Below are 9,997 nucleotides of genomic sequence, written 5' to 3' on the forward strand. Positions count from 1 at the left end.
ATAGTTGCTAATATCTCGTTGGTAGTGGGTCAGTTTGTAACGGTAATCTCTTCTATTAAGGCAGCATGTTCAATGAAGAAAATTAGAGCTTTTTAGTTCAATTTCTCATAGCCCACAAACTATTTATGAAAAGTCTTTATAATGTTCTTTTTCTGTTTAATTTTGAGGACAGTATCCTCTGTTTGTAGTTCATATATGATATCAGAGCCATGGCTAATAACGCCGTTGGAGTCAACCTCTCTCAACCCTCAATTTCAAATTTTCAAGGCAGCAACTATGACGTATGGAGCACAAAGATGAAGACTTTGTTCATATTCCAAGAATTGTGGGATTTGGTGGAGAATGGCTATTTGAAGAAGGAGTAACAACTGATGCTCTCAGAGATTGTCAAAAGAAAGTTGCTAAAGCTTTGTTTTCATTCGACAGTCTGTGGATGAAGCAATCTTCCCTCGTATTGCTGCAACAACCAATTTGAAGGAGGGCTGGGACATACTGTTCAAAGGGTACCAAGGTACAAAAAAATGATAATTGCTAAGCTTCAAACTCTTCGAAGAAAATTTGAAGGTTCTTTTATGAAAGATGGTGATCTTTTAGCTGATTATGTTTCTAGTTTAGTTGATGTTGTCAATCAAATTAGAAAACTTGGTAAAAATTTGAATGAAAAGAAAGTGATTGAGAAAATTCTTAGGAGTTTGCTTAAGAAATATGGACATATTGTGGTTGCAATAGAAGAGTCAAAAGACTTGAATAAGGGCGGTTTGGATTGGCTTAAAAAAGTGGCTTTTAAGTTAAGTGCTTAAAAGTACTTTATAAGTGTTGGAACTTGTTTTATAAATAATCAGTTACGTGTTTGGATAAAAGTGCTGAAACTTAAAACAAGCTGATGAAGTGTTTGGTAAACAAGTGCTTGTAAGCACTTTTTTTTTTGGTTAAAATGACTGAAATATCTTTAAAGTTATTAACATTATAAAGAAGATGATGACGATAATATTATATTTTCCTTTCATAACTTCAAATTCAGAGGTAACACGTAAATTCATTAAATGATTTGATTTTAGAATATAGTTACACCAATTAAAAAAAAAAAAAAGGAAGGAAGGATTCAACGATCGAAAAAATTAAATGTTATGGAACCAAAAAAAAAAGCCAAAAGAATAATATTTACAAAATATTGGAATGCATCAAACATTATTTAAAAACTATTGTTTGCTTCACGTTAAAAACTTCAAGAAATTGACAAATAGGATTTTTACTTAGGGGTAATTTCGGGATTAAGAAAAATTATAAGGGATAAGAATGTAATATCCTTGGTCAGAGCAATATGGCTTTTAAGCCAATTTAGAAAAAAGTTGGGTTTTCCAACTTATTGATTTTTGCTTTTTTAAAGCAGATTCTTAACTTTTTTTAAGTCCATTTTTTGATTGCCAAACACTTTCACAAGTTAAAAACTGACCAACTTTTAAACCCATCCAAACATCTCTAAGTTAATGTTGATGAGTTATTGGGTTCTCTTTATTCTTACGAAGATAAAATAAAAAAGATATGATGATACTCCTGTTGAGAATGCTTTTTACATCAACATGCGGACTTCTCATGAAGGAAAAAGTGCTGGTGAATCAAACAATCATGGCAGTTTAAACAAAAGGTGTGGTGGACAGTCATCCTGCGAGAGAAGAGGAGGTCCAAGTGTGTAACGATCCGATCGATCGTTTTGAGTTTTAACATTTTGTTTAGTGGTTTGAGACCTTGGGTAGCTTCATATGATGTATTTATGACTTGCATGTATGATCGGTTGTAATTTTCGAGTAGTTCGAGATTGATTTGAAATAATGACTCTCGATTTGGAAACTTTAAGTTGGACAAAGTTCGATTTCTGGGTAAACGGACTCGGATTCAAGTTTTTATGGTTCTTATAGGTTCGTATGATGATTTTGGACTTGTACATATTCGGATTCGATTTTGGAGGTTCCAAGACGAATTTGACACTATTGGTCGAAATTTGGCAATTTGAAAAACTTAAGATTTTATAAGTTTGACCAATAGTTAACTTTGATGTTATTGTACTCCAACTAGGTAAATTGCCCGCGCTTCGCGCGTTCATAGTGGTGTCATTCAATCGCACTCCTTTAACTATATTGGCATACAATCTCCCCTGGCAGGCACTGGATATGTACAAAATAATTTCAAAATGAATACTTTAGAAGCATGATCGCGCATGAGAAACAAAATAATAAATTTGAATCAGTGTTACTACATAGTGAACATATTAGATAATTATACACCAATAGTATTTTTTGTAAAATCTTCTGATTCATTACCCGTGCTCCTGTTCCTTGAATTGTACAAATGAGTTTAACCTTCAAACACCAATTATTCAAATTAAATAAGTATGAAATAATAGAATAATTAGAATCACCTATATATAATTGATTTTTTTTAGTATTATAAGTATATTTTCCCCCTAACTTATGCATTTATCATGAGAAAACAAAGTGCAACGAAGAATCGGTTTTAAAATCGATGAAGAAAGGTTGCATAGACTTGAGGAAGGACTACTTGCCCATTATACAGTCACATTCACTCTATTCAATTCTTCATCAACCTGCACATTAAAAAGATTTTAAAGAGGTCAAAAAGTCCAAAAATACACTCACGAAAAGTACTAAAATAAATAACCAGCATATGAGATATATTGTTGATGCATCCAACATGAAGCAGTACCAAGAAGATGAGATGCACAAATTGTAGATATAGTTGGGAAAATAGTGGTGGTGACTGTTTTAATAATAGAAAACCGTTTCAAATTCCATAATTAAGTGTTAGAGCGTTTAGATTTCAAAACTTATCTGGACAAAGTTGTAACTGAAAAACTGTCCGGTCACGCCTTTTCTGAAAAGGTGAGAAAAGACACTTAACAAATAAATAAGGAAAATGGCATAAAAAGGAGAAAAGAGAAAAATAAGAATACTGCCCAATGAGAGGTGCCATAAGCACAACTGAAGCAGGACGTTTAAAATTGTCATCGGCATTGAGAGCTCATTCCAGCATGAATCATCAATGGTATAGTTAGTTATCCTGAAGCACAAACATTTTGAAATAATTGTAATGAAGTAACTATTTGTAAGATTGTATAAAGCTCATGTCACAGTTTGGAAAAGAGTAAGAAATACCTCGTGTGTCTCAGCAGCCATAGGACGTATATTTTGGAATACCTCTTTGTAAACAATATTTTTAATTAATGTAGGATCTTCTGCGTCCTCGTCAGCATTTAGTATGTTTAATCCTTCTCTTGTTGTTACTCGGGAAACAGCCACATATAATTGACCATGGGTGAATACTTGCTTCGGAAGATACAAGCCGACATGGTTAAGAGATTGTCCTTGACTTTTATTGATTGTCATGGCGAAACATGGCGCCAAAGGGAGCTACCTTCTGTTAAGCTTGAATGGCCACTTTGAATCGTTAGGAGACATAATGATTCTTGGAATTGTGACTCTCGAACCGATGTTCTTTCCGGACATGATGTTTGCGCTGACAGACCAATTTCCAAGATGCCTGACAATTAATCTTGTTCCATTGCATAGGCCTTCTGTTTGGTTTAGATTTCTGAGAAGCATAACTGGGGTACCTACTTTTAAGTGTAAGTCATGATTAGGGATGCCAGGGAATGTTAAGCTATTTAGAAATTCGGTTGGGTACAACAGTTCTTCATCGTTAGTGTTCATGCTCGCTTTGCATACATTGTCAGAGCTGAAATATGTTCTTCCTTCACCTGGTATCATTTTCATAATTCTATCGTTCAACTCATGTACCATATCATTTTTTGGCGTTAGTATTGCTCTTTCTTTCAGATATGTTGGGTCACTGTAATTTTGTAGGAGAGATGGATAAACTGCCTCAACAATCGATCCGATTGGGTCGTTAGATGATTTCATGCATACATCGTAAGGCAATTTGATGAGCTCCTTGTTAATATCATCGTAAAATGATCCATTTCCAACCTGTAGCAACCATTTGTCAAAAGTAGCAATTTGATCAGCCTCGTAATCACTTACTTTTCCATTGCATAGTCTCATATTTTGCTTCAATTCGTATATTGTGAAAAATGGCCACAAATAAGAGGAGTTTAGTGATGCATCAACAATATCATCTCGGGTACCCTTTGGAATAACAGGTAATATTTGGCGAAAATCACCACTACATACAACTGTAAGGCCTCCAAAAGGTTTGTCAGAGCTATTTTCATACCTGACTCGCAGGATATCTCTTAACGTTTTATCTAATGCTTCAAAACATAACTTATTTGCCATGGGGGCTTCATCCCAAATGATTAAAGAAGTTCTGTTGAGAAGTTCAGCTAACTGGGTGCCTTGTTTTATTTCACAAGTGGATTCTACAGTAACGTCCAAATGAATATGGAAGCGCGAATGAGCGGTCCTACCATTTGGCAATAACAAAGCTGCTATTCCAGAAGTAGCAATGGGAAGAACTATTTTTGATTGTGATCTGAGCTTGGAAATTATTGTATTCCACAGAAATGTCTTGCCAGTACCACCATGTCCATTTATAAAAAATAATCGTCCTTGTTCATTCTCAACTGATGTTATTATTGCATCATAAGCTGACTTTTGGCAATCATTTAAGAGAGCGAATGATTTGTCGTGCAGTATTTTTAGCTCCTCTTTGTCATAGTCTAGCTCCTCATTGACCATACGGTTTCCCACATTTCGCAGTAACGCAGAATCTGGTAGCGGCATTCCATCTATGTCTTTCAAACTTTTTCCCATCTTTAATAGGATGGTTTCAATCTCAAATAACGTATATGCTTCTACTTGTTTTTCAATTAACTGTAAATTTTTCAATTGAAATCTCTTCCTCTGTAATGATGTTATATCTTCTAATAAAATTTCACAGTTCTTCTTCCAAAATTTGCTTGAATCAGATACCTGACAGTAAATAAGTATCGTTACAAATAGATGTCTCAACTCATTTCCTGTCGCCCAAAGTGCAGTCTTGGCTAAGCAGTCATTCCACTCTTTATCATCATCTAATAATCCTAAAGCGTAGCATGCATCTCTATAATTTTTATACTCCACTCCATTTATTGTTCTGATGCTTTCATAGGAAGTGCTTCCTTTCACAAAGTTAAGCAGCATTCTCATATAAAAACGTTCTCCACTTGCAGGATGTGCGAAGTAAATTCTACCAACTGCCTTCCCACTTTGCCTTCTATTCCATGTTTTGTCCTTTGCATTCCAGACCCAACGCGTAGGAAAGTCTGAATATGTCAGCTCTCGTGCATCATCATATCTTTTGTTCGCCTCAAACCATTTTGTGAATTTTGTTTTTTCTATGTCCGGTTTGCTAATCACGCTTTCTGCTCGCTTTTCTTCTTCGAATATTATTGTGTTTTGTCCCTCTAAATGAAAAGGCAGACGCTCAACTGCCGACTTTCTATAATGTATGTCAAATTTAAAGATCCTCCAGCAAGCTTCTGTAGCTGATATGTATCTGCAGTCTAAATATTTTTTTATCTCATCATTTTCTGCACCAGTATTGGTAGATTCTATAGTTGCAGTTGCTCTATCAGACCCTTTATGGACATACTTGAACAGGTACTTCACAGACCTTGAGTAATTGCATAATTCGACATTTATATGTGCATCATATTTGACAAGCAAATCCCTATTGTAAGGTACAACATATCTATTGTCTAAGTTAGCACCATTTTTCTTGACTTGAGTACCTGTGTTCCTTCTCCTATAAATAGGAAATCCATCTGAATCAAAAGTTGTTCGATCATTGAATTTCTTTGGAAAATGCTTCGTGCACTTTCCTTGCCTCATACATGGGCAATGTGGATTCAGTTCTCTGCAAGGTCCATGCATCATAAAGTTCTTAACAGCATTATAACCGTAAGGATCAACTTCCAAATCAGGTATTTCTGCTGCTATTATTCTGTCAATATGATCTGTGGAGGGGCTTTTTAATGTGGGATGCAGGAAGAGCAATATATGCGCATGAGGTAAACCTCTTTTCTGAAATTCAATTGTATATAAACCTGTAAATGAATAGTATAAGGTTATGGTTAGGATGCAGGTACAGAAGACATGCAGTACATATTCTTTTACCAACATATGCAGAAGCTATACTATGTAATTATTCTCTGTTTTTCGGTGGTAAAAGTTTTCCTGGATTAAGATTGAGATTTAATCTGACATGACAAAAAAGATTTGGTGATATCAATAACAACTGGTGTCTATGCACATTTGTGCTAAAAAAAAGTAATCTCAACAAACTTATGATACGTCAATGATTCTTATCTGGACATTGGCAGGACGTTTAGTGGCTCATGATAATTACTCCATAGCCAATCCTGGTGAATGGTGGGCTTATGGGTAAAGATTGTATATGAATCTACAATTTAATATCTGTTCTCTTTTGGTATTAAGTCTTATAGTTATGTATTATGGGTGAAATTATTTTTGAAGTTTGGATCTGTAGCTAGGGTTGCTATTCAGACTGTGATAATTGGTATAGTTGTGTGCACGCCAATTCGATTATGTACCTGCGAAAATCATCGCTCCTTAAGAGCTATGTAACTTCCTTCTAACTAAGTAGTTATTCTTTTGTTTTTTTGGCTTGGACTTACCATCTATGTCTTTCTTTTGAAGTTTTCAAATATAAGTCTAAGAGAACTTCTATACATGAATATAAATACATTTCATAATAGAATTATGTAAAATCGTCTAATTAAATTTAGTGAAAATAGCATCAAATAGCATCGTTAACAGTTCAATATATTTTTGTTGCTTAGTTTTTCAAGATCCTTTACTATCCCACATATATGCATGATGCATTATGTTGTTACCAAAAGTCAGATAAGCACATTGATGTGAATGGCATGTATATTGAAATTATGTATGACTAAGTTGGATTATGACGAACTTCTTAAAGCATAAAGCCTTTAGGATAAACTAAGAAATTATAGTTTTCATAACAATGAGAATTACTAACATTCAAAATACCTGTTACTAACACTTCTTTCATGCATATTTATGTTATTAGTAATGTGTGCATTATGTACAGAATGAGTTAACTTACATGCAATTATTTTTCCAAAAGGCTGATTCTTTTTCAGATCTTGCATTAGCTGGAACAATTTTATTTGGAAAACTCTGCATATGATATCAACCCGGTTGTCATCACTCTCTTGTCCAATTAAACGGAGCATTTCATTTATTTCTGGCCACTTTGGGTTGCAAGTGAAAGTAAGGAACAAATCCGGATATCCCGCCCACCTACAAATTGCCATTGCATCTTGATAATTTTGTACCCTATATCGAGGTCCCCCAGTGTGTGAAGAAGGCAAGATAATGGTTTTTCCTATCATTGAACAATCAGAATCACCTCGGACAATAGCATCCATCAATCCAGAGAATAGATCAGCCCTGAGTTTTTTTTGATTGTTCCGAATATAACGAAATCTTTCTTCTTCAATTGCCATGTAACCATCCACAATGTATTGCTGCAATAGTCTACCAGCTTGTAGAAGAGTGTGTGCTTCGTTAAGTCTTTGTTGTATCCTGAAGCAGTAGAACTGTCTCATTGTCAATTTTTCTCTCACGAAAGTTTTTTTGATTACATCTGTCAAAAGAATTCCAAGCTTATATCCATCTTCACCATATGGGTGTATTAATGGGTAAGTCATAGACATGAAACTTGGGTGTAAATCTGTGATTCTTTGAAGTCCGTTTTTCCGATGTTCTACTATAACATCTCGCTGGAAATTTTCATCAGTAAGATCACCAATTATTAGTCCTGCAACTTCAGAAGCTGTGGGTATATTGTATTGTCGGCCATCTCTTGTCCTATCGGATAGTAGTCGTAGACGAAAAACAGATTCAGGATGTTGTTTATATCTATCCCTTGCCATTCGAAATGTTTTTGCCAAAATATTATGCTCGTCCAGCATTTCAGATAAGCCCTGAACAATTTTAGGATCAACTTCTTCATGGAGCAGACTATTCATTCTGTTATGTATCTCATTTTCAGTATCATATATATAGAGCTGGGCAAACTGTGGTTTTTTCCCACTTTCCGGCAACAGAGAGCCAATGTGATGATAATTTTGACCACTCATCCTGAAAACATATGGGCCCTTTGAACGATTGATGCTTCTGTCAACTCGGCCTCCCATAGATGTAAATGCGAACATAGAGTTATAAACTCTGATATTTTTTCGAAAACTGATACCAAGTTGTCCAGAATCTGTGCTTAAAAGATATTTGAGATAGGGCGGGGGTTGGCTCATTAACGGTAGTCTTACACGGCCTTCCATACAACAAAATGAGAATTTTGGCCGTGTTGTCTGTTTAGTTTTTTTTGTCCGTTCTTCATACCATAAAATGGCACCACAATATTGGCAGGTGTTTGTAGGAGGTCCAAAATTCCAACTTGTTGTATTATGACCTGCAAAATAGAAATTTCAATATCAATATGAACTGTCTTTCAAGTCTAATGTTATTGACATGTCTTGCAGATATATTAGGAGTTTGCGAGCTGTCTTTGAAGTCATTTAAGATCTGTATGTCAGTAGAAAGTGCAGAGAACCTCTAATGTTAAAGACCTCCATGTTATTGAGTATTGGATTGAAACAGGTCCGAAATGAGTGAAATAGATAATGAGGATTTATATAGCCACACCAGCAAGTCTTTTCATGTTCCAAGGACAATTTATATTGCAAAGAACACTGGACATTCAAACTGAAGCCCGTTGATTGCATTTTCTGCTAAGTTGAGCAACATGCAACATTTGTTCCAATTTGGTACTTTTGAAGTAGGATTTAGTTTATTCAAGCAGAAATTGTATAGAATTGTTTTCCCCTTTGTGTTTCCATATCAGGAGACTTACTGTTTTCTATAGTATTTTAGTATGCTATCTTTGAACATGTTATGCACAGATAATAATGTGCCTTTTACCCTTTAACTCCTGCTTTTGTTATGTTTGAAAATTTCGTAACAAACAAAAAATATGTACCTGTATTGTACCCAATAATGTGTACCTGTATGTTGAAGATTGTTTTGTATAGTTCTACTGCTTTGAGAACACATATAAACCGATACTTCATTTGCTTCGTCTTTTGGTGTATGATGTCGCAGGATACATAGGTCTCCTGCAATGTATTTACAAATATTCTTTAGTATATAAAGTAAGATGCGAACTGCAAGAGATGTCGCTTCGCGAAAGCAAATATGCGTAGAATATTTACATGTACAACAATACCACAATTTGGCATTCATGGTGAAAGGATCCAGATGGGATTAGATTATGTAAAAGCCAAAGAAGAGACATAATTTGTTCAATGGTGCTACTGGAATTGAAGCATCATAAGGTCCTAATCTTATGAACACCACTATTCTAGTTTTCTATATTCACACATCAATTTAAGAGTATAAATAACCACTTAGACATTATCGTTAAGAGAGATATCTTGATGAGTAACAATATACCATTTTGTTGAGTGAACACGTGTCTCCTTATGCAGTGTCGTAACTTCATCAATTTTGTGAATCGTTTCACAAATCGTAGTAGCAGGAGTATTTTCTTTTGTGGCTGATTGGCGTATTTCTTTTGAATTAATACGACCTTCCGCTTCAATCTGGCATAATGATATCTGCGTTTTTTGATATCAACCAATTCATCATTCTTCTGTTACATCGAACTGTTGTTGCATATCTCTTCAGTTTTATTTTAAGCATCCTCTCTTGCCGAGCTAAAACTGGTAGAAGCTGCCGCAGTAGTATAATTTCCGGCTGAACATTCGTTGAAACATTAATTTTTTTAACAATAGCAGATACCAATTCCATTAAACCTGTTATAAAGTATTGAAAAAATTGAATATATTAAAATTTGAAATGTTTGGTGAAGTCAGATATTAAAACAAATAAGTCACAAAGATGGTTATGGGATGTGCAAATCAAATTATTCAGTGCAA

At 34.8% G+C, this 9,997-nt stretch overlaps 2 protein-coding genes across 2 annotated transcripts; one reads left to right on the plus strand and one right to left on the minus strand.

Annotated features, from left to right (window-relative positions):
* The first annotated feature begins 283 nt into the window (after positions 1–283).
* Positions 284–800, plus strand: LOC142168890 (uncharacterized). The gene is made up of 2 exons (XM_075230061.1): positions 284–425; positions 565–800. The coding sequence occupies exons 1-2, from the start codon at positions 284–286 to the stop codon at positions 798–800; spliced, it is 378 nt and encodes a 125-aa protein (XP_075086162.1).
* A 2,625-nt stretch (positions 801–3,425) lies between these two features.
* Positions 3,426–9,691, minus strand: LOC107794378 (uncharacterized). Its single transcript, XM_075230062.1, has 4 exons — positions 9,513–9,691; positions 9,065–9,175; positions 7,105–8,472; positions 3,426–6,061 (listed from the first exon to the last, which is right to left on the minus strand). The coding sequence occupies exons 1-4, from the start codon at positions 9,559–9,561 to the stop codon at positions 3,426–3,428; spliced, it is 4,164 nt and encodes a 1,387-aa protein (XP_075086163.1). The 5' UTR covers positions 9,562–9,691.
* Between the last annotated feature and the right edge of the window lie 306 nt (positions 9,692–9,997).

Source organism: Nicotiana tabacum, chromosome 14 (genome assembly GCF_000715075.1).
Source record: "Nicotiana tabacum cultivar K326 chromosome 14, ASM71507v2, whole genome shotgun sequence".
NCBI lineage: Eukaryota > Viridiplantae > Streptophyta > Magnoliopsida > Solanales > Solanaceae > Nicotiana > Nicotiana tabacum.

What these genes read in the sequence shown, in the direction of transcription:
- LOC142168890 (XM_075230061.1), top strand. Translation starts at nt 284, where the DNA reads ATGGAGCACAAAGATGAAGACTTTGTTCATATTCCAAGAATTGTGGGA. An exon ending in AGCTTTGTTTTCATTCGACA is followed by an intron (nt 426 to 564) that starts GTCTGTGGATGA and finishes GAAAATTTGAAG; the next exon opens with GTTCTTTTATGAAAGATGGT.
- LOC107794378 (XM_075230062.1), bottom strand. Translation starts at nt 9,561, where the DNA reads ATGAAGTTACGACACTGCATAAGGAGACACGTGTTCACTCAACAAAAT. An exon ending in CGTGTTCACTCAACAAAATG is followed by an intron (nt 9,176 to 9,512) that starts GTATATTGTTAC and finishes AATACATTGCAG; the next exon opens with GAGACCTATGTATCCTGCGA. An exon ending in AAACAATCTTCAACATACAG is followed by an intron (nt 8,473 to 9,064) that starts GTACACATTATT and finishes TCTATTTTGCAG; the next exon opens with GTCATAATACAACAAGTTGG.